At 42.5% G+C, this 25340-nt stretch overlaps 1 protein-coding gene across 2 annotated transcripts in view; it reads left to right on the top strand.

The window, feature by feature from the left end:
• Window positions 1-116: 116 nt before the first annotated feature.
• The window catches only part of DESI2 (desumoylating isopeptidase 2), a 46629-nt gene continuing 21405 nt past the window's right edge, over window positions 117-25340 (top strand). The window contains exon 1 of one of the 2 annotated variants that reach the window (XM_055323617.1): window positions 117-407. In XM_055323617.1, coding sequence (XP_055179592.1) covers window positions 366-407 — 42 coding nt within the window. In that variant the 5' untranslated portion in view covers window positions 117-365. The remainder of the gene's footprint in view (window positions 408-25340) is intronic. The other variant, XM_055323616.1, reaches the window with a different exon arrangement.

The following is a 25340-nucleotide window of genomic DNA, read 5'->3' on the forward strand; positions in this document are numbered from 1 at the left end:
GCCGCTCGGAGCCAGAGCGCAGGCGGGCTCAGCCCCGGCGCCGGGCCGGCCCCGCCCCCGGGGCGCCTGGCGCCCGCCCCCCGCCCCCGCTCAGGCCCCGCCTTTCCCCACGTGTCCGCTGCCGAGGGGAGGCGCCTGAGCCGGAGCGGGCCCGCCAGCGGTCCGGCCCCGTCGGCGCAGAGGGTCCTGTCGGCGGCGCCCGGGAGCGGCCCGGCTTCCCGATGCTCCCGCGCCGGCTGCCGCGGGCCGGGCTGTGCGCGTAGTGCCCGGCTCTGGCTCCCTGAAGTGGCCGCGGGGGTGGGAGCGGCCTCGGCCCCGCGGAGACGGAGCGGCTGGAGGACGAGGCGGCGGCCGCGGGGAGGAGGATGGGGGCTAACCAGTTAGTGGTGCTCAACGTGTACGACATGGTGAGTGCGGCCCAGGCCGCGGGGCTCGGACCCCGACCGCGACCCCGACCCCGACCGCGACCCCGACCCCGACCCGGGCCCCTGCGCCTCCTGCCGCGCCTCCCCGCCGCCCGCTCGGTTCTCGGGGTGGGGGAGGGGAGGAGGAGGCTGTGGGAATCCTCGCGCACGTCGGGGCGCCCGCGGGCTCGGGCCGGGGCTCGCAGCGGCTGCAGGCGCGGCGGGGCCCCCTGCGCCGCCCGGAGCCGCGGCCGGGCCCGACGCCTCGGCGGCCGGGCGGGGGCGTCCTGGGGCGCAGCGTCCGTCGCGGGGCCGCCCGCCGGCTCCCGCCCCCGGGCCGCCGGTCCTCCCCGCCGCGCGCCTCTTCCCGCCCGAGTCGTCAGAAACTCCCCAGCCCCGAAAGCCGCGGCTGTCGGGGCCGTGTCAGGACCGCGTCCAAGGAGGACGGAAGCCGACAGCCCCTTGCCTTCGAGGCCACCGCATTGACGTGAGCGAGGCTGCCGCTGAGCTAGCCGGGTTGAGTTCCGTGGCTGCGCCGGTGGGGCTCCCCTGCCGGCCTCGAGCACCCTTTGCAGGGGATGCAACAGGTGCCCGACGTGACCGCAGGAGAGGGAAGGGGAGAACTTGTTCATGACGAGGTCGTCTAACTTTGGAGCACAGCAAGCCCTCGGAACCCGGCCCGGGGGTCGGTTTGCCTTTAGCTGCCGTTGAAGGTCCCCGGTGGAGGAGCCTGGAGGAGCCTGGTTGCGGCGAGGATGCGTGCTTCTTGGGTTCGTTCGCTTTCGGTTGATGCGTCTTTGCCTCTGCCTTCCATGTGCGAAGTCTCCTGTAAGCGGGTTGGCAGACGAAGAAGTCCTCCTCGTTTTTGTTGGGCTTAAAGATGCCGAAGAGCCGAAATGCTACATGTCAGGAGTCCTGGTTCTCACTCACAGATCTGAACGTATTCCCTTTGCGTTGTGTATACATTTCTAGATTTACAGCGTGACCTCTTGGGCCGGAAGAAACTCCCGGGCCCTAATCTGGGAACTGTGTCAGGATGGGATAGAGACTGCCCCGGGGGACTTGAAAGGAGGTCTCAGTTAGTGTAGGGGGCTGGAGGTAGAAGGAGATGGATTAGCATACTGGAAAAACAGTGAAACATGGCAGAAAAAAATTAGAGAAGAGTACAACTGGACAGCCTAGAAAAAAGCAGGGCACTTGGTAAGGTCTTTGGCCTGTGTCACTAGGTTAGGAATCATTCTCTGGATTTCAACTTTTTATGGTACTGGATACCTTTATTGTTCAAGACGTTTTATTGCCCTTTTACGGTTTCATTGCCACCCACCCACCTTAGTGATCTGCATTTGGGGTTTCTTGTTTATTCATGAAGACTATTACAAAACATCTCACAGAATATATTCTGCTTTTGAGAGCACAGTATGCCTTTTCTTCAGGATCATTAAGGTCTTTTATGAGTTAGGGTTATGCAATGGCCAGAGGGTCAGAGACTAAAAAGAATCTGAGAGTAGAGGTAGGGAGAAGTTTTGCTTTTATAATAAAACTGCAAATGCATTCTTTGGCATATAATGAGCTTCCTTACACTTTAGGTACTCAATGAATCACAACAATCATTGCTAATTGTGTAACTGTAGGAAAGGCTAGAGCTGATATTTAAAGCAGTGTATTTCAAAGGGAGGAGTGTCCTGAAAGATGTTAAAAACATTAACTTGTTAATAAAGATCTCATTCCTTACACCACTTTTGTAAAGTAGGTACTTACAGAGGAGGCAGGTAGAGAAAAGGGTAAATTAAACCTGCCCAGATAACTAAAAATAGGATCTAGAATTTCTAGACTGCAGTCTGATTATCCCCTCTACTGAATAATTCCTGTATTTATTTCTTATATATGGCTTTTTGCTAGCAAAAGGAGGAGAAGGAGCTTATGAATGTCTTATTGGGATGGTAAATAGTTGAATTATTAGACTTCTAATAAACTTGCCCTTGCATGTTCTTTTGAGGGCTTTCAGGCTGTGGCTGTTCTATGTCACTAATCCTGCAACCTCCAATTATTTCATTATGACCTTGTAGATGTCACAAAAATGAATGAATTATTCTTTCTTCTTTGAGGAATTTGGAATATCCTAGGGGAGGTTACAACCATAGTAACAATTTGAAACAAAGTAGCATTATTTGGATAATGGAATCTCAGAACTGGACTTAAAGGGGGAGACCACATGTGGTTGTAGGAACAGGGATTGCTGAGAGGTTCAGGGCCCACTACAGGCAGAGAACAGTCTGCATGAACAGTGTGGCAGGGGCAGGGGGAGAGCAGAGGTGGGACTGGGAAACACCATCTGGTCCATAACTAGTGTATGGGATGCACAAAAGAGACAGACGGAAAGTTTGATTAGAACTTCATTAGTTTGGGGCTGGGACATGGGCTGATGGGGGGCAGGTCTCTGAACCAGAGGGACCAGCTCAGGTTTTCATGATAGCAGGGTGATCAGAGTTACGTTTTTAAATTAAGACCCATGTGTTGAGGTACAAGTTTGCATCTTTTATACTCCGTTTTCTCAGGTTGTATTGGTTTTAAAACAGTTTTACCTGATGTCAAGGGCAGATTCTTTCTTTCTCTGATGCTCCTGCCCATGCATCATTGATGCCTTTGATGGGGATCGCTGTTGTCTGTACAGACCCTATCTAGCTGTCTGTCCAGTCCAGACTTTGCAAACATCAAAGTCAACCTTTGATTTGCATTTATTAATCACTATTTATAGGGACCCCTTGTCATGTATCCTTGTATCTCTGTCTGGGAGACTATCACCTACTCCAGCTCTATGTTTTTCCTGTTCCCTAGATTGGGAATCACTGATGGTTTCTGTTCTTCCATAACTGCCACACATGAAAGAGAAATCGTATCAGGGTCACCTGTATTAACTTCTTCTCATGGGGGGATGGGATAATCCTTAAAAGGCTACTTAATCTTACAAAGTACTGCTAAATTATTGCTTGCTGCTTTCTCAGTGATTATGTTCCTCTTTGTACTTTGGGGTAATCTACCTCCAATAAAACATGTCCTGGGTTATTTTCTGGGTCTTGGAATGAGATTATTCACATATTCCTGGTTTACTGGTGGGGCTAGGAAAGCAGGTGACTCGGCTTCGCTGCAGTTGCTAGGAGTCTGGTATAGGCGCTCTGGCACAAGGGCTTCATTTACCATAGACCCAGATTTTGCAATTTTTCAGATTATCTTGGCTAGCAATGGATTTTTAGAAAATAAAAATATGCAGTAGCATGATAATATTTACAGATTCATTCAATAAACAGCTTTCTTCCTATTTTCAGATAGTATCTGTACATCTTCAGAGCCTTAATAGGAAGAAAAGAAAAAACACTTTCTATGACTCTTCATATAAGGAAGTTTGTGTCCGTACTTCTTTTAACCATCCCGCCTCCATCTGACTTCTCTAGGAGTGTGTGAGAGGACCTGATTTCCCACACACATCTACATCTACTTCAGACTTTAAAAAAAAAAAAAGATTTTATTGATTTATTTGAGGGAGAGCACGTGTGCTCACACACAAGCAGGTGGAGCAGTAGGCAGAGGCAGAAGGAGAAGCAGACTCTCCACCGAGCAGGGAACCCGCCGCAGGGATCGATCCCAGGACCCCGAGATCATGACCTGAGCTGAAAGCAGATGCTTAACCACCTAAGCCACCCAGGCGCCCCTACTCAGATTTATTTTTAAATGAGTTCCAGACTCCTCTAAATAGACGCTTCACCCAAATGGTTCCATAATATCTCTGAATCAGCACGTCCAGAAAACAGACTTCTTCCACTTCCCTTGTCTCCCCGGCCCCGACCTCCCCATTTACTCCACCTCACACACCCCCCCCCCATATTCCCCACCACCACCACCACTACTCTTATGTCATAGTGTTGTCGTGATAACTTTCTGCTTCGTTTCCCAAGCCAGAACGCTGGGAGTAAAACTATTGATTCTTCTTTATTACACACCCTCAGCGTCCAGTCACCAGGCCCTATCTCTTGTAGTTGGGTTGATTCTGAAAGTAATAACTTGTCACTCAGTAACTTCAGCTGGAAGGATACTTGAGTCCAGAGATAAACAGTCCCTGGGTTAGTTCAGCAGCTCAGCTGTGGCTTTGGGAACCGAGACTTTCTATCTGGCACTCGCTGTCCCCACCACGTTGGCTTTTGTTCTGGTCTGTCCCCTCAGAGTTGTAAAACAACCGTCCGGGCACCAGACACAGGATCCTCATCCAACAGGAGGGGAAGGAAGACCGAACTGAATAGGACCTTTTTCTATACGCACCTCTCCTTTTCATAGAAGAGGCTTTCCCAGGGCCACCCTCCTGAATTGTCGGGAATGGATGCACCTGTGACTGGTGGGGGGGCATGCAGGTGCTGGCTGGCTTTTCTGGCCTGCGTGGCGAGCTCTGGCAAGGAAGGCAGGGCAGGGAGCTGAAGATGGCAGTTAGCTGGGACCTGTGGTGCATGTCACATATTTTACCTTCTGAGCATTCTTTACGTTGGGTACCTTATGCTCATTTCCACTGTTGCTTCTCAAGTTCAGGTCCTCATTATCTCTGTGTAATATAGTAGCCTTCTCCTGGTTTCAGTCTCTGCTTTTTTTTTTTTTTAATTGGAGTTCAGTTTGCCAACATATAGCATAACTCTCAGTGCTCATCCCGCCAAGTGCCCCTCTCAGTGCCCATCACCCAGTCACCCCAACCCCCCACCCACTTCCCCTTCCACTACCCCTTGTTCATTTCCCAAAGTTAGGTGTCTCTGATGTTTTGTCACCCTCACTGATATTTTCACTCATTTTCTCTCCTTTTCCTTTATTCCCTTTAACTAATTTTTATATTCCCCAAATGAATGAGACCATATAACGTTTGTCCTTTTCCGATTGTCAGTCTCTGCTCTTAACTTCATTTTAATCCATTTCCTCTTCTGTTACTGAAGTAGTCTAACATGTGAACAATTGTGCCATTCCTCTTCTTAACGTTCACCTGTGGGATAGAGGCTAATAACCTTTGTGATATGACCCCTACCTGACTATCAGAGGTCCAACTCCTACCCATCCCCCACTGCTTCCCACCCCAGCACACACATTTTGTGTTCACACAGTGGAGTTGTTTAGTTGCGTAAACAGGCTGTGCTGTGGTAGCTCATGCCTCGGTATCTTTACCCATGCTAGCCTTATGTGGAATGTCCTGTCCCACCATTGATCGGCTCCCTCCTCCTGCCTGTAGTTTAGTCCATCCTCATTGTCAGACTTGAGTGAACTTTAGTGCCCTAGTTATACTTTCTATGTACCTTACGATGTGTGTATTATGATTCCGGGCATCCCACTAGACCAGCTTCCTTGACAGTAGTGTCTAAAACAGCACCTGCCGTGAGAACATGTTCTATAAATATTTACCAAATGAGTGGGATTTTAAGGTAGGCAGTTTTATTAGGAATGGTGCCAGTACTCGAAAATAGCATACAAAGGTCTTCGGATGTCCCTCCTCTTTGTGCCCGATATCTGTTTCTGTATTTATTCTCTTACTTTTACTTAGTGTATTACTGGGCTTTTGCTTTGGTTATTGTAACAGGATGATCAAATGAAGGGAGGAAGATCATGGGAAGGTGACAGGAAAAATATCAAATATTCTTCTTTGGCACCATTTTTTTTTTATTTGTTCAAACACTATGGGACTAAACCGAGGAAATGTTCTTAATCTGTTTGTGAGGTTGGATCTACATCACTCCTTGAGAGGCCGTACTCACCTTTGTCTTCCTTCACATGCTGCTGGACGAGGACACTGTGTTTGATGCTGTGACAGTCATTTCACAACTATGAGGACAAACCAAGAACAAGTTGTCACTCCTTGGAGGATAATCTTTCTGAAAACATTGCCAGAATCATAACGTAGATTAACCAGCTAATGGGAACTAGTCTTAATTTCCTTGTACCAAGTTTGCTACTTGGGCCAGCACTGCGTCACTACTTGACATAGAATCAGTTAAGTCCATGAGTCTAACTGGAAAAGAAAAGGGGGGGAGAGTCATAAACCTACCCTCCTATATCACCTGTAACAGAATCTTTCTCTTTTTTTTTTTTTCCGTTGATAAAAGAATTCAATCTCTGTATTTGTTTCCTATTGCTGTGATAACAAAATGCCAAAAACTAAGCAGTTTAAAACAATGCAGATTTAGTATCTCACCACTCTAGAGGTTGCAAGTTGGGGTGGGCTGGGCCAGCTCCTCTGCTCCGGTCTCACAAGGGTGAAATCAGGGTGTCAACCAGCCTAAGCTCAGGGGCACACCTGGCACCAGGCTCATCCAGATTGTTACCAGAATTCAGTCACTTGTAGTGGTAGGGCCGCGGTCCCACTCCTTGCTGGCTGTCAGCCGGAAGCCCCATCTCAGCTGCTTAATAAAAGCCTCTTGCAGTCCTCATTTTCATCCTTGGTCTTCAAACGAGCCGAAGTGCCTAGAGTCCTCCTCCCACCTCAGATGTCTCTGACCTTGCCTTCTGCTGTATCTCTTCTACCTCCATCCAGAGAGCGCTCTCTGCTTTTATAGTTCATGTAATTAAAGGGGACACATGAGGATATGCCAGGGTAATCTCCCTATCTCAGATTGTCTCTATCTTAAATTACATCAGCAGAGACCCTTTTGCCATGATTCAGTGACTGATTCACAAGTTCTGGAAACTGGGGTGTAGACACCTGATGGAATCATTTTCTCTATCACACTATCTATGAAAGGTATTTTGTAAACCCAGAAATACCTTTTAGAGTCCCTTGACTTGGCATGGAATAAATATGTATTCAGTAACTTAGAGTGGACAATTTAAAGTATTCAAAAAAATAAAGCATGGAGGGGAGCCTGGCTCTTTCAGCCAGGGGAGCACACAACTAACTATTTGATCTCAGGGTCATGAGTTCAGGCCCCACATGGGGTGTAGAGATTACTTAATAAGTAAATAAAACAAAAAAAAAAAATACTGTGTGGAAACCTTTTGCCTGAGTGGCTCATACTCAGGTGTTAAAAGTGCAAGCATGTTGGTGACTACGGGCCCTTCAGACTGCAGTGATATATTGTGTATCAGCCCCAAAGTCACATTTTTTATAAAGTTAATGAAATCAAATTTAATAAAAACTTGTAAATTAAATACTGCTAGATATCAATGAGAGCTTACTATTTTAGGTGACTCCATTAAATAGATTTTTTTCTTAAAACAGGATATATACTTTGTTGACCGATTTTCTACAAGATTACTGAAATTCCAAAGTGGCAGCATTGTGCACGTGTCACCCAGTTGGTTAATAGAATGTAAAGGGGAGACTGCCAAAATAAATAATCGTAAACTATAAGAAAGGCAGAAAAATAATCAACGGAAATGAGATACATGAAAATAGCTTTAAGTTTCAATTAATCTGAAATGGATTTAGCCATATGACTGTGATCACCCCCCAAAACAATAACTTAAAAACTTATTGACCCCACATTATTTGAAATAAAAGTCTTTGCTCACTAAATTATGATGTCATCCTTGTCATAATACTAAATGCTGGCCCATACAGCATTGGGGAGTCTCATTACTACACTATATTAATTATTATAATTTCATGACGTATCTTAGTATATGTCTAGGCCTGTTTCCTTTCATTCTTCTTCCCAAGTTTTTTTTGGCTATTACTCACTTCCTTATTTAGGCTCTCTGAAAAATTCCATACATGGTTTGTCACTTTGGTTTTTTTTAATTGTGTTAAAATACACATAAAAGTTACTGTCTTAACTGCTTATGGCTATACAGTCCAATAGTGTATTTTCATTCCCAGTGTTGTGCAGCCAATCTCCAGGACTTTTTCATCTAGCAAAGGTAAAAACTCTGTATTCATTAAACTCCCCTGCCCTCTGCCCCCTAGTTATTGCCATTCTACTTTCTATGAATTTGGTTAGATACCTCCAAGGTAGAAGTGAAATCCTGTAGTACTTGTCTCTTTATGACTGACTTATTTCACTTTGCATAGTATCTTCAAGGTTTATCCATGTTGTCAGAATTCCCCTTTTTAAGGCTGAATAATGTGTCGCTGTGTGTGGGGGTGGGTGGGTGTGTATATACACAACATTTTGTTTATCCATTCACGTGTCCGTGGACATCTGGGTTGCTCCCACCTTTGAGGATTAGGAATAATGCTACTGTGAGCATAGGTCTACAAATATCCATTCAAGTCCCAGCTTCCAGTTCTCTTGGATGTATATACTAAGTAGTTGGTAAATTGTTTTAATTGGAATTGCACCAGTTTTATTGCAGTTTACAGTAACTTGGGGAGGCGCCTGGGTGGTTCAGTTGGTTGGGCGTCTGCCTTCAGCTCAGGTCATGATGAGCCCCATACAGGGCTTTCTGCTCAGTGAGGAGGCTGCTTCTGCCTCTCCCTCTGCCTGCTAAAATCTTTTTGAAAAGTAATAAAATAACTTGGGAAGAATTGGCATTTTTCCTATTTTCATATTCTTTTTCCCCCAATGATGAAAATGGGTTTTTTGTTGTTGTTGTTGTTGTTGTTGTTGCTTTTTGAAATTTTTATCCAGAAAATGCAAATAGTTAAATAGGTTAATTCTAAGCCTGTGTATCCGACCCATCTATTAACAGAATAAACTTAAGAAGTAGATAAAATATGATTCTAGGTTGTTTTGCCATAAACATCTTTGCCACAGACATTTTTGCTGCATAAGTAATTGACTGTAAGGCAACTTGCTATAAAAAAAAAATCACAACAAAAATAAAAAAGGGCCTTTCATTTAAAAGGACATAATGAATTGTGGAAAATGAATAACAAAATTAGAAGACTTTATTGCGAAATGCAACATATTTGAATGCTCTTAAAAAGTGTATATTGTGCAAACAACTGATTTGATTTTGTGGATTGCACCAGGCAGTCATCTTCCAAGTCTTTATTTGTAGTAGTATGCTTTTTTTTTTTTTTTTTTTGCTATTGATTCATGTCATTTAGCATCACAGTTTTGCTTCTTTCACCAAAGTTTTTCCTTATTAAGAGAGGTATCAGTTTCCAAATACCAGGATGCATAATTTGTAACTGAGCTTTGCATTGCATCCTGCAAGCCTCCTATGCTGCTGTTTTTTTCTTGGCATATTGTCACATGTTCATTAACAGACATTCCAAAGTTCTATGGGAAGCATGAAAGAAGTGCTAACCCTGTGATGCATTTATGACTGAGCTTTGTTATCACTGTAACTGCTATGTTCTCATGTTCTAGCACAGTAGAGTATGCAATCTGGCTTTACGCTCTTATTTCACACTTCTAGTAGGTTCCATCACCGTATTTTTTATCAAGTTGATATATATAGTTGTTACCATCCACTATTTTAAGACCTCCGTGTCTACGTGTCAGTGTAGAGATCGCTAACTAAGATTTATATAACATTCAAATAGGAGCTTTGTTAATGGAGAAATAACTGACAGCTAGCTTTGGTACATTAACCCTGCCAAGGCCAGTTGATTAGTCCATGGAGAAATGAAGCCAGACTGTCATCCAGTTATTTTCTCTTTTATGGCACAGTTTTCTTACAGCTAACTGGTTATGCAGCAGAAATGTTTGTGGCAAAAGGTATCTATGGCCAAGATGCATGTAGCAAAAATACCAGACAGGAGTAAAAAATAACATGGTATATTAAGTGGGCAGTAGGGCTAAACAGGAAAACAAAACAGGGGAGAGTGTAGGTCAGGATGGCAGTTTCTACTACAGTTTGGAATAGGGTGGTCAAGAAGGGCCTCACCAGGAAGGTGTTCCTGAAAGGGGACGGGGTACACCAATGTGGTTCTGTAGGAGAGAATGTCCCAGGCAGAGGGTACGCAAGTACAAAGATAAATCAGACCACATGCCTCCTAAGTAAATGTATAGCAAGAAACAGAGATTTTTAGGGGAATTTCTGATTGATGTTCTCAGAGAGGTTCATGAGGATCACTGAAAATGGAGCAGGCAATACCAAAGAACAGTCTGAGATTAGGATAGTTTCCACAAAGCTGAAGAGCAACATTGCCTAATTGAAAACTACAACAGGAGATTGAAAACTAAGGAGAAAACAACAAGATTTAGAAAATATCGGGATCCCTGGGTGGCGCAGCGGTTTGGCGCCTGCCTTTGGCCCAGGGCGCGATCCTGGAGACCCGGGATCGAATCCCACGTTGGGCTCCTGGTGCATGGAGCCTGCTTCTCCCTCTGCCTATGTCTCTGCCTCTCTTTCTCTCTCTCTGTGACTATCATAAATAAATAAAAATTAAAAAAAAATTAAAAAAAAAAAAAAGAAAATATCTGAGAACTCTTTGAGTAGAAAGGTCAACAATGTCAATCTCCAAAATGATTAAGTGGTGCTAGGCAGAATTTGTTAAAAGTTAGGAACATTTATGGAACCTAAGAAACAAAACAGATGAACATAGGGGAAGGGAAGAGAAAATAGAGAGGGAGACAGACCATAAGGGACCCTTAACTATGGGAAACCAAGGATTGCTAGAGAGGAGAGGGGGTAAGGGGTAGAGTTACTGGGTGATGGGCATTAAGGAGGGCATTTGATGGGATGAGCACTGGGTATTATATGCAACTGATAAATCACTAAATTTCTACCCCTGAAGCTAATAATACACTATATGTTAACTAAATTGAATTTAAAAAAAATTTTTTTAAAGATTTTATCTATTTATTTGCCAGGGGCAGGGCAGGGACGGGGGAGCATGAGCCAGAGGAAAGGGAGAAGCACACTCCCCACCGAGCAGGGAGCCTGATTAGGGGCCCGATCGTGACCCAACCGACTGAGCCACCAAGGTGCCCTGAATTTTAAAAAAGTTTTTTAAAAAGGGTAACAGTAAGCCTGGTTTAACTTTTAAATGTTAAGGATAAAGTAAAATGTCCTACAAATACAGGCAAAAAAGTTACTGGAAGGGACAACGTAAAGCTAACTTCAGACTTCTTTTACTATGACACCAAAGCCTAAATAATATGGAGCATTATCTACAGAGTATTGAAAGGGAAAACATTTCTGTCTGAATGCTATGGCTTCTCAAGTTGTCACTCATGCAAAAGGACCTAGGTAGTATCAGGCACCTTTGGGGAGCTAGGAAATGACTCAGACCTTAACAATGGGGTGATGACAATGTAAAAGAAAAAGCCATGAGGTCCAATTCTCATTTAACAAAGCTGCCTCCTATTATGTATATGGTTCCAATGCCAGTGTCCAGAATAACTCAAAGAGAATGAACATGATGTTGAGATTAAGTCTCAGGGGATCCCTGGGTGGCTCAGCGGTTTAGCACCTGCCTTTGGCTCAAGGTGTGATCCTGGAATCCCAGGATCAAGTCTCGCATCGGGCTCCCTGCGTGGAGCCTGCTTCTCCCTCTGCCTGTGTCTCTGTCTCTCTCTGTCTCTCTCTGTGTGTCTCTCATGAATAAATAAATAAAATCTTTAGGAAAAAAAAAAAGATTAAGTCTCAGATTATATTGACCAAATCTTGGGTGAGAGGGAGGAGGTAAGTCAGCAGATGCAGTTGGTTTGGGTTGGTATGTGTAAGTTTTTGTCATGTTGGTCTAAAGTTGGATCTAAAATGGAAACAGCAGAGAAAACAGTTCATACCATGTAAGAGAGAAAAAGAAAAATGTGGAATGAAGATAAGTAGGACCAAATATAAAAATCATGAAATGACCATAAATAAATTAAGTCCCCTGTTAAGTTTGTTATGTTGTTGGTGTCTTTTGCCTTACAGAAATTTTTAATTTCTAAAATAACAGTTTTAGACCTTTCCAGTTTCTATCAGGCCTGGAAAGGCTTTCCCTGGCCTGAAATTATAGAAATAATCTCCATTTATTCCCAAATGGAAAGCCAGTTATCCCAACAGTATTTGATGGAATGATCCATGGTTCCCCATGCTAATTGGAGGCACATGCCACATTCATCCTCTACTAAGTTATCATGGATCTAGAAGTCTTATGTTCTAGGCTAGGTATGTATTTAGCTGCCTCTTCTTGCGCCAATACCATTACTATTAATTGCAACATCCCAGCATGTTTTGATACTGATGATGGAAGTTGTTTCTTACTCTAATGGAATTTTATGTTTCTCACACATTAATTTTTCAAATAAAATTTAGAATCAGTTCGTCAAAAAAACTGAAATTTTAAGTGCAGTGACATTAAATTTATGAATAATTTTGGGGGAGAATTGACAGACGTAGAATATCAAGTCTCCCCATAATATAAGAATAACTTTTTTGAATGATTGTGACATGCAAGCCCTTGCCTCGTATTATCCCTTTTGAAGATAACACAAGCTTAGCTGAAAAATCTGCTCAGAATCACGCCAAAAGTGATAGAGCACAGTCTTGAACCGTGAGCTCTGATACTAAAGTCTGTGCCCTTAGCCACCACATTATATTTCTCCTCCTCCCATCCCTGGAAAGTGCTGTTTCTCTGTTAATCTGTCCTAATCTCACCCCCACTCCACCCCAAACTAATTTCCACTCTGTGCTTTCTGGAACTCATGAATGGGCAATGGCAAAAAAAAAAGTTTCCCCTACATCTGTGACTATTTCTGTGATGGTTAATTTTATGTGTTGACTTGATTAGGCCAAGCTAGTACCCAGGTTTTAGTCAAACATTAGATGTTGCTGTGAAGGCATTTCTCAGATGTGATTAACCTTTTTTTTTTAAGTTTTTATTTAAATTCTAATTAACATGTAGTGTAATGTTGATTTTAAGACTGGAATTTAGTGCTTCCTCCCTTCCTTACATATAAAACCCAGTGCTCATCACAACAAATGGCCTCCTTAATCCCTATCGCCCTGTTTATTAGCCCATCCCCCACCTCCCCTCCAGCAACCCTCAGTTTGTTCTCTGGTTAAAAGTCTCTTAAATCAGTAGACTTTGAGTAAAGCAGATTATCCTCCATAATGTGGGTGGGCCTCTTCCCATCAGTTGAAGGCCTTAAGAGGAAATACTGAGGTTCCCTAAGGAGGAATGGATTCAGCTTCCAGAGGAGCTGCCACATCAACTCCTCCAGACTCCAGCCCACTGGCTTGCCCTGCAAACGTTACTGCAAACGTTACGCTTGCCACCCCCACAGTCCTGTGAGCTGGTGCCTTAAAATAATCCCTCCCCTACTACACCCTCTGAGTTCCATTCTGTAGTCTACCATTGTAGTCATTCCCTCTGGCGTACTTGTCCTACAACCCTAGTTAGATTGAACGCTCCACCTACATTCAGTAGCCGAGTGCCACTAGAGAAAAGCCCACAACCATCCTGACTGATCTCACATTAAAATCGTGACCACAGACCCCCAGGGGGCCCTACATGTTGTCTGGCAGTGCTTTCTCATTTCTCTGGTCAACTGACTTTCCCATTCTCCAAGACAAGGACAGTATTTCCCACTCTCCGCTGATGATGACCTCACTGCTTATTTCACTTTGGAAAAAGAAAAAGGAGCAGTGGTGTGGTCCACCCTGCCTCCTGTACCTGGACGGGAAGTCACCTGTGGGCGTAGCTGAGGTCAGACCTTCCACTCTGCTGGAGCTCCACAGTCCAGCGCAAGGACTTCTCACCGCTCTCTTCTGCCTGGTCAGGCTTTCCCCTTCTGCTGTCGTCCCAGTTGGTATACGAATATGCTGTGATATTTTCCCATCCTCATCCTTTCAAACTGAGGACAGTTAGAGTTCTTTAGACACTATCTTCACTGGCCATCCACCATAATGCACCACGCTCTCAAACCAGAAGTCTGTGTCTTTTTAATCAACTTTCTTTAGAAATGTGTTCGTTTCAAAAGACTAACAAGGAAGTAAGCAAGAACTGTGGTATTTGAGGCCCATTCATTCATTCCAGTGGCTGTTTTATCTGGGTATCCAGCAGTAATTCAGCAGCATATCTAAGTTCCTCAGTCTGCAGTGAGCTTGAGGGCAGAGACAGGGTCATACCCTTTATTCCCAGAACTTTTAAGATTTTATTTATTCATGAGAGACACAGAGGGGCAGAGGGAGAAGCAGGCTCCCTGCGGGGAGCCATGCAGAACTCGATCCCAGGACTCAGGATCACAACCTGAGCCAAAGGCAGATGCTCAACCACTGAGCCACCCAGGCATCCCTTTAATTACTTTTTAAAAGTTTGTTAGGCTCACTTGAAGTTCCCCTAGGGCTTGTCATGCTGAAACAGTCCCTTTCTCCACTGTGTCCTCCCTCCTGTTCAAGGCTGCTGCTCGCCTCAAGGGGCCAGCTTCTCTGCTGTCCTGACGGACCCCCCCAGCCTGTAAGGTGGCATGTTAGAGCCACAAACACCTGCACAGGTTCAGAACAAGAGTGTCCAATGTGACAGGAGAGTCAGCCAGAAGCTGGACACGACCTCCTCCCTGGTCAGGCCTGCCATCTGCCGTCTGGAATCTGTTATAAAAAGTAGGGTATGCAGTTCTTTGTCTCTGTGTATAGTCTGGAATCAGTCAGACTACATGGATTTGCATCCCACCTCCTGCTTTGTAACTATGTGACCTGGGAAAGTGGCTTGCTAAACAGAGAGTTCCCTGCTAAAATGGAAAGCATAGTGTATCCAGTTCATGGGGTTATAAGAATCTTGAGACAATTTATGTGAAATGCATAGAATGGGACCTGACACATGATAAGTCCTAGAAAGTGTTAGCTATGTGCCAGTGTTGTTTGCAGGATTATAGCTCAATGGGCTCCCCATCTGTATCCTTTGCAGTTACAACACCTAGTAACCGAATCTGTGGAGTTTCCTCACTGTATCTAAGGGAGAGTTCTACTGTAGAGAACAAAGTGCCGCCCAAACCAAGGCATTAAAAGCAGGCTGTTGTATGTTTGACATTTGCTGTAAGATCTCTACCGTAGTATATGCATAACACTGGTGTTAATTATATCAGCCTTTTGTCCCCCCTCTTGTGTGTTGGTGTTGACAGCTGGTCTTTAGCCTTTCAACCAGACAAACTTAATGGAACTAATTTCTCAGTCTTGAAACATTTATGGAAATCGTGGGGGGGGGGACAACTTGGCCTGAGACTGGTCTGTAAACCATACCATGGTTATAATTTCTAGCTCATTGTCCAGCGATAAGTTAAAGGAACCACCAGATAAAGAATTTTGCACATTAGTTGTTTCCACCAGCTCTCAATGTAATGTGTTGCATGTATTCTCATTTGCTACCAAACAGTATAAAAAGAATTATCTGCTGGGAGTACAGTTGTAATTCTCGTTTCCAAAAGGACTGTATCTCCTAGATTTCCTGTCTCCTTTCAAATGTGAAAATTAATTCCCAGAATAGGAGGTCTCCACGTTGCTAAATTAGTGACCAGGTAGGCACATGGTATGGAATTTAGGCAAAGACTGGGTGATGACTATTTCTGTTTACCTGTAGTGGTGCACGAGCGATCACCATAACGTCACACTTCAGGAAAAATGATGAATTAATAGTCATGATCTCCATCTTACTCTGAAGTCATTCAGGTTACTTCAAGAGCATGTAAAAAAAACCAAGCCTCCAGCTAAGGCTATCTACTGGAGGTGGAGCTGTGTGACAGAAAACCATAGCGGGGGCTGTGAAACCTGGGCTCTGCTGGCAGTTCAGCCACTTGTCTTGTGACCATGAGCAAATTACTTGCCAGAACGTCCCTAAAGTGATTTACATATTTTACACGTACTGTTGTCACTGTGAAAGACAGAGTAAGTGGAAGTACATTGTAGAGTAACATTCAAAAAATGAGCTTTTCATTTACTGTATCTGCACATATTTCTGTTTAAACACTACATTGTGATTGATTGTTTACATTCTTAATGAGTTCCTTATGGACACAGTCTGTGAGTTAATCATCCTCATGTCCCCAGCGCCTAGCAGTTCCTGACACATACTTTATTGAATCAAAGCTGTCTAACTTGCTTTATTTATAGTTTTGCTGTAGGTAACCATTTTATATAAGATTTAAACTGAGGTGCAATTTAGAGGACTTTCCTAGAACAGTGGTTCTCACTTTATCCTGGACCAAGAAATACATTTTACATCATACCATTATACACACATATAACAGAAACCAAATATTCAGGAAACACCTTCCTCTGGGTCATGTCCTCCGATAACTTCTATTTCATTATATTTCATTCATTTAAAATAATGCTGATGCAACCCTCTGAAATGATTTTGGGGTCCTCTAATGGGTTGCAGCCTACAGTTTAAAAGATACCTCTCAAGAATGCAAGCTTCATGAGAAAAAAAATTTCATCATGTTTGCTTCTACGTTGCTACCGCTTGGCACATAGTAGGCATTCAATAAATATTGTTTGAGTGAGTAAAAGAATGGAGATGCTCTTTTCCATAGGCCACAATTAAAAACAAGATAAAGGAAAAGGCATTACAGACTCCTTGCTGCATTTCAATTCATCAAGCATTTGAGTGGTCTGCTAGTATAATACAATGCCCTAGGCAGCATGGAGATCCAGAATTCAAGAAGGCTCAGTCTCAGGCCTTGTTCAGTTTAGAGCCTAATCCAGGGGCACAGTCAAGTACAGGGAGGCCATACAAGACGTTTTAAGATTTTACTAAAATATCTGACACCAGCCATAGGCACAACCAAAGCAAGCACCAGATAAGGAAGATTTGCTGAGAACTTGGTTTTCTGGTCAGCTGTGGGATCAGGATCAAGTACCCAGCCCATCAATTTCTCATCACTAGCAGAGCCAAACTGTAGTTTCTATAAAATAGTTTAGTCTTAAAAATATTCAAGGGGCATTTGGTTCACCGGTGATTTGACTTTTAAAAATCTATTTCTCTTTTAAATATCTTAACAGTCCACAGTGATCCTGTGCCTGGCTTGTGGTGGGTCCTAAAACTAGGTCCTTTGAGAAGCACAGTAATTTGTTTTTGAAAATTGGAAGAGAATACTAGCTTCATATGAAATCCATAGTGTTTTCCTTGGTTTTAAGTTATCCTGTAAATGTGTAGTTTTATGTACTCACACTCGAGAGTCCAGGAGCTTTTAAGTGTCGAGAGCACAGTCCTTAGATCAGCCTTGGGCTAACTTTAAAATTCATCATCAAAACTGGAACTTGAGAATAGAAGAGGGTGCAGGCAGAACAGTTGTGTGAGACAAATGTAAACTGGGACTGTCCCAGGGAACTAGCAGTACCACTACCCTAATGTAGTATAGTGCCCTGCCCTAGCTTTAGTGTGTACACTTGGTTACATTGTCTCAAAAGGAGAATAAACTTGACAGAACATTTACAGAACTTGAATACTATTAACTAAAAAGATAGTGGCAAATCTTTTGTAATCAGGAGAAATTACTTCCTGAGATCAAGGCTTACTACCCAACGTTATCAACAATTTATAGATAATGGTGTAATGAAAATGTTTTTGTTATATAAAGTTTTTTTTCCCCTAAGACCTAGAAAGTGAGTGATGTGCTTATTTTAGATAATATTCTCTGGCAATGAAAAGATTGGACGTTTTCTTAGAAATAGTAATGGAATAAGATCTATATGTGGTGTCATCTTTCTTACAACATAACACAAATGAACAGATAGCCCCGGATGCTTATGGTTTCATCTGGAAAAGATACTAGGCTATCTCAGCTCATTCAGTGAGTTTTTATCGACTCTGCTTTACGCTTAGCCCGATGCTGAGGCTCTACAGATAGCATTTTAATACAGTTTACTATTAAATAGCATTTGCTGTGAGATTATCTGGGACTCAACCCAGTAGTACCAAAAAGACCTCCTGAGCTAGTCCAACAGTCTGGATACCGAGGACAGTTTTCCACATAGTCGGCACTATACGAATTACCCTACAGCCTCCACTACTCACAGTTTATTTTTCATGTTTAACTCAGTAATTGAAATGCCTTCTCTTTTTTTTAAGCACCTTTTTATGGGAGGTAAGTAGAATACATGCTTTAATCTTTATGAACACTGGTTATAGGTTTTTTGGGGAAACTTTTAAGGAAGTCAGGCCCAGGACTTAAGTGGTTATAGCAAATATTTTAAGTTCCAGACTAGGGCAATTGCATTTATTGTCATTGCTGCTTTCAAACAGGAAACATAAAATTTTTATTAAGTTGCTAAGGCAAATTACTGACTGAAATGAAGCTGAATGAAAGTTCCCTATCAGAAGAATAATGTAACATTTTAATATATGACTATAAAATGCCACAGTGAAGTCACTTCTGTAAATAGTGCTTTAAAATAACAGATGGAAAATACTGAGGCCAGTTTTTTGTATTAAGACAAGATCGAGCTCAGAAGTAATTGTAGTTATTTAATGTATTTGTTGCCTTCCCACATGTTTTAAGATGATAATTTTTCTATGAAGTGTTTCCTTTTACCTTTTATTATATTTATATTGAAAATGCTTTGAAAAGCTTGTAAGCTGGAGCCACAAGGGTGGGCATCAGAAGAGGTAAGCGTAGGTTAGGGGGCCCTTCCTTGGCCTTCATCTGTTTGTTTAGGAAGTGTGAGGTGTTCAAGTCCTCCTGCCAGAGCGAGCTCTTCAGCTTCTTCTCTGGTCCTTCATAAGTGTGGTAGTAGCATCCTGTGAAACCACCGCCTTACTTACAGAGACTTTTTAGCAAATCTGTGCTGCTCAAGAATATAAATAATTGCTTGTGAGAGTCTTAAAGTAGAATCCAATTAATTCTGCCATTGTTTGCCATTCGGTTTAATGAGTCACTGCTCTTGATAATTTGACATCAACTCCCAAAGATTCTTGAAAGTTCTGAGAATTAACAGATAGCTAAAACTAATCAGCTTATTTACAAGTGCCTACAAGCCTTTCCCAATACGTAAAACAAAAGTATTAGAGAAGGATCACATGGTCAGTAGAGGTCTGTGTCTGCTACTGCCAACTCCTACAGTTCACCATGGGTCAGGCAGTCACCTAAGTTTTTATACATATTCATTTAATTCTTACAATAGTCCCCTATGGTGGATGCTGTTTATTATCTCCATTTTATAAATAACGGACAGAGAAGAGAGCATCTTTCCCCAGGCAGAAAGCTGGCAAATCATGAATTTAGCCAGAATCTGAAGCAAAGCATTCTGGCTCCAGACTGTGAATTGGAATCAGACGCTTTTTGAGACCCATTAGGTACCTTAAACAGGTTATCTGTACGTAGAGGAAGAAACCAAGGCAAAGAACTCCAGTCTCCTGACACTCAGCCCGCTGTCTTTTCCACTGTAGTTCAGATGCTTCTACTCAGGTGGGTTGTCATGCTTGGATCAACCTTTTCTCATCTGGGCGGTCATCTCTGAAGGAAAGTCGAATATGATAGAAGCCATGTCCTTGCGGTCTTACCTGGTTGGAGGAACACTGTCTGTGGGCTTTCCCGTTAGACCTGGAGGGAAAAAGAGAGCCTTAGATTAAGCGGACCGAATAATATCCCAATCTAGATGATTTAGGCAGGTGGTTGATGTGGCGATGTTGTGGTGACTCTGCTGTTGTGTCGTGGTCTGAGAGAGACTATTTTGTGGTAGCGTCTGGCAGGTTTACTCTTTTCCTTTGGTATGTTAGAAAGGGCTTGAGAAGTATCAGGCAGTGGATTAACTTTCAAATGAAAACATCTGATTTCTCACACACTCTGCTGAGGGAATCCATTTCTCAGCACTCGGTAAACCCGGTTATCTGAGCACCTGTAGGGGACCCACCCCTGAGGCTCTGTGTCCTCTCTCACATGGCGTGGCCCCTGATAGCTGGGGCCGGTGTCATGCTCTAGAACTCTGGGAGCAGCGGTTCTCAAACTAGTCCTCCGAATGCTAGTCGTACTCCCGCACTCAGACCAACCTCTGGGAATGGAAGGGATCTTTTCCAGGTCATGTGAAAGGCTTGGGCACAAAACTGACCTGCATTATCCATTGTTCCCAAGTATGTAACTAACTGTAAACTTTGGCATATGCTACTATTTAGTCAATAAAGGCAGTGGAGGCGGATCCAGCAAAAATTCACAGGAAGCCTTGCTAACATCCAATCATATCTCACTGAGCAGCTTGTTTTGTTTGTTTGTTTTTCATGCATGCGTGTTCTTGGCTGGGATTTCATGTGGTGTATTTATATTTTTTTCTTTTCAAGAATGTCAGTGTTTTATGGTGTTCTACAAAAGCAGGAATTTCCACATAGGTTTGAGAAGCTCTGTTGAGCCTTGTAGGGAGATTTTCACTCCAGAGACACCATGTGAAATGTGTTGACGGTAGTAAATACTTTTTTAAAGTAAAGACAAAGGATGGAAACCATATTGGAGAAGCACCTAGAAACCACCATTAATTTGAAACATCTTGAACCACGACAAGAGAACTGTTAAATTGCTATAAGGGAAGTTTGACATCTGAAGTCATTCGGTAAAAGGCTCAGTTTTTGGTTTTGTTTGTTTACAGTTGTCTTATAGAATCCCCACTTAAAATAGGCACCATCCACATTGTCTGCACTGCCTTGGCAGGACTCTGAAACTGAAGGACTCGCCAAGGCATGCTGACCTTGAATTTAACGCCTGGCTTCAACCAGCAGCTTGGCCAGTTTTTCCAGATCGAGCCTTTCAGGCGTGTGCTCTAATAATAGAGCAAGGAAGCCCGAATGGGAGCAGAAACATTTGGAGGGCATCTCTCTCCATGACCAGTTCTCCCTGGAAGGCTTTACCCTCTTTTCTTCTGAATTCATTCAGGAAAAAAAATAAAAAATAATCACAGCAAAGAAAAACATTGACTCTACTTCATAATGTAAATTCTAAAAATTTTGGCAGCAATGTGCTGCTGTTCATATGTTCATTCTGGTAGCTGACCAGAATACATCTATTTAGAGTTGGGTTTTTGTTTTTTGTTTTTTTTTTTTCTGTTTTTGATGTGTTATTTGTTTTTAGCCTGCTTTCTACATGTTTTTGAAGACAGCTGTCTGGAATTAGGAATGCAGTCTGTAATTTGAGAAGTAACATATTTAAAGGTTTTTGATTGGGGATGAGAGTTCAAGAACCAATTGGACGTGTTTTGTATTATTAGAAAATGTTTAAAGGTCAATAGTATATTTTTAACTATTGACTTTTGTCAAAAGTCCCATATTCATAATCTGCATATTTTCTTTCACTCATAGTGAAGTTTATGTTGGACCATTTGTTAGAACAGAGAAATGGAAACTTTTTTCTTCATGATTTTTTTGGTTTTCATTTTGCTAACAGAGGGAAAACTTTCCTAAAATGCCTTTTTCCCCCCAAAAGAACTAAGTATGTATTGTATTTAAAAGAAAATTTATTTTTTATTTATTTATGATAGTCACAGAGAGAGAGAGAGAGAGAAAGAGAGAGAGGGGCAGAGGCATAGGCAGAGGGAGAAGCAGGCTCCATGCACGGGAGCCCGACGTGGGATTCGATCCCGGGTCTCCAGGATCGCGCCCTGGGCCAAATGCAGGCGCCAAACCGCTGCGCCACCCAGGGATCCCCTAAAAGAAAATTTATCATTGGGGGATATATGTTATTTATAGAACAGTTTGTGTTTAAGTTTGCCAACTATAAAATGATAGGCCCTTCTGCTGTTTGCTACAAGTTAGTAATCCTTTATTTATAGCATATTTTTAAAGATTTTTTGAGATACAATTCATATACCATACATTTCACCCTTGGTGTACAATTCAGTGGACTTTAATATATACACTGAGTTCTTCAACCACCAGGAAATTTGTCTTCATACTAAACCCCATCCCATTAGCAATCACTTCCATTCCCCTGCACACTTCCTAGTCATAGGTAACCACTATTGTACTGTTTTAAATTTACCTATTCTGGGCATTTCGTGTAAATGAAATCATACAGTAGGTGGTCTTTTCTGGCCTCGTGTAATGTTTTCAAGGTCCATTCATATCACTGCATGTATTAGTACTCCATTCCTTTTTATTGAGAAATAATATTACATTGTATAGCTACCACACCCAGTCATTCAGTTGTCCATCAGTTGATGCACACTTAGATTGTTCCCATTTTTTTTTAAGATTTATTCATTTATTTATGATAGAGAGGCAGACACAGGCAGAGGGAGAAGCAGGCTCCATGACGGGAGCCTAACACGGGACTCCATCTCGGGACTCCAGGATCGCGCCCTGGGCCAAAGGCAGGCGCCAAACCACTGAGCCACCCAGGGATGCCCAGATTGTTCCCATTTTTGGCTGTTTTTGGTAATACTGCTCTGAATGTTTTATCATTTTCAGATACAGAGTTACATTCTTTTGTTAAATTTATCCTAAATATTTTTTGATATAATTGTAAATGGAATTCTCTTAATTTCATCTCCTTGTTCATTGCCAGTGTACAGAAATGCAATTGATGTTTGTGTATTAATCTTGTACCCTGCAGTCTTGCTGAACTTATTAGTTTCAATAGTTTTTTAGTGGACTTTTCTATATGCAAGAGCATGTCATCTGCAAATAGAGATGATTTTACTTCTTTTCCAACTTGGCTGTCTTTTATTTTTCATTCTTTTTTTTTTTCCTTGTCTTTTATTTTTCTTCTCTAATTGCCCTGGCTGGAATTTCGAGTACAGTATCTTAGTAGCGGCAAGAGCAGACATCATTTCTTTGTTCCTGATCTGAAAGGGAAAGAAGGCATTGTCTTTCACCATTAAATATGATGTTAGCTGTGTGTTTTCATAGACACCCTTTTTCTGACTGGGGAAGTTTCCTTCTATTCCTAGTTTGTTGAGTGTTTTTATCATGAAAGAGTGTTGGATTTTGCCAGTTGCTTTTCTGCATTTAATGAGATGATCCTGTGGATCTTGTCCTTTTTTCTCTTGGTATGGTATATTTTGAATATTAAACCCATCTTCCATTCCTGGAATAGATCTCACCTGTGTATGGTGTGTAGGCAGTCCTCTTTATATGTTACCGGATTCAGTTTGCTAGTATTTTGTTGAGGATTTTGGAGTATCCATAAGAGCTGTTGATCTACAGTTTTCTTGTGACGTCTTTGTCTAATTTTAGTGTCAAGTTAATTCTGGCCTCATAGAATGAATTGGAAAATGTTCCCTTCTGTCTTTTGGAGTAGTTTGTGAAGAATTGGTACTGATTCTTATTTAAAAATTTGGTGGAGGGGCACCTGGGTGGCTCAGTCAGTTAGACATGTGACTCTTAATTTCAGCTCAGGTCACGATTTCAGGGTCGTGGGATCAAGCCTCATGTCGGGCTCTGCATTTGGTGGGGAGTCTGCTTCTCTCTCTCTCTCTCTCTCTCTCTCTCTCTCTCCCTCTCCCCCTCCCCCCACCCCTCTACCCTCCTCCACTCGTGCACATGCACGTGAATAAATAGCATCACCATTAATTCCTGCCTGGCACAGATTATTAAAACAGCCTTTGGGGAAAAAAGTGATGTTAGGAGGAGTAGGCTTCTGCTGTTTAATACTATCCAAAGGAATATCTCTGGTTAAGACAGCCTTTTCCTAACAACTTGGGAGCTTCCTAAAACCTTGAACAAAAACACCTGACCTGGGATCCCTGGGTGGCGCAGCGGTTTGGCGCCTGCATTTGGCCCAGGGCGCAATCCTGGAGACCCGGGATCGAATCCCATGTCGGGCTCCCGGCGCATGGAGCCTGCTTCTCCCTCTGTCTATGTCTCTGCCTCTCTCTCTCTCTCTCTCTCTCTCTCTCTCTCTGTGACTATCATAAATAAATTTAAAAAATTTAAAAAAAAAAACACCTGACCTGATTGTCCAACTTTGCATCTGCGAGTGGAGGCAGATGCCGTCACTTGCAAAGCTATCAAGTATTCCTTTTTCATTGTAGTACATCAGCACTTCATAAGAAACCTTATATAGATCATGTCTCGTTAGAGTGAATTCCAAAGGACCAACCAAATTTTTGGATAGTACATTTCTCTCATTTTTAAGTTCCTCTAATTTTATGGATTTTCCAACTCAACGTGTCAAAGCATACCCTTTTCTTTATTAGAATGTAAGGTCTTGAATACAGCGAAATTTCAGGCTCTATGAAGTAAAGTACATACTCACAACTTGAAGGAGTTCTAAGCATATGAGATTATTTTCATTTGTGAAAGGGCAGGAAATAAAAGATTTCTGAGTTCAGGATTCCCACTCTGGGGGCACCTGGGAGGCTCAGTTGATTGAGTGTCTGCCTTCGGCTCAGGTCATGGTCCCAGGGTCCCCAGGGTCCTGGGATCAAGCCCCCAGTCAGGCTCTGCTCATGTAGAGGCTGCTTCTCCCTCTTCCTTTGCCTGATTCTCGGCCTGCTTGTGTGCACGCTCGCTCGCTCGCTCTCATTCTCTATCAAATAAAAATCTTTTTAAAAAATCTGTATCAAGAACACTGGAATTTGGTATATTCTGTCTGCAGTTATAACATTAAAAAAAAAAAAAGATTCCCACTGTGACCATGCATTCCCATTCCCATCCTGGCCAAAAGTCACTGTCTACATAGGATTTTTATTTTCATGAAAACCTTTCTGTGTCTTAATAAAACACTTAAATGTCCATTATAGAAATTTATTATAAAAGCACTTTTGGAAAGCTATTTAGTGGGCAAGTAAGAGATAAATTGTTAAAGTTAAGGGATATTAGACATTAAAGAGAGATAAATGTTGAGTTTACTAAGAGTTTAAAACCTTTTGATTATTGCAGATAAATCATTTTGGATATATCTCTTTTTGGAAAATATTCTGTATTTTGAAAGAAGCTCACATAGTAAAAAGAGAAAAAGTTCACCTTTAAAGTAGAGCCATCTGCGTCCAGAACAAAAGCCTGCCGGTGCTGCTGTTAAGGAAATCAGCAGTATACAGACCAAATTATTGGTGCAAACAGTATAAACAATGGAATTTTTCAAATGGGAAAGGCAGTTTAAGTCCTAGAGAAGTTGGCTGCCAAGGAAACCACTGACTGGAAAAAGACTAGCCAAATTTTTATGCACACTAACATGATCA

This window comes from Nyctereutes procyonoides, unplaced genomic scaffold (genome assembly GCF_905146905.1).
Source record: "Nyctereutes procyonoides isolate TBG_1078 unplaced genomic scaffold, NYPRO_anot_genome, whole genome shotgun sequence".
Lineage (NCBI taxonomy): Eukaryota > Metazoa > Chordata > Mammalia > Carnivora > Canidae > Nyctereutes > Nyctereutes procyonoides.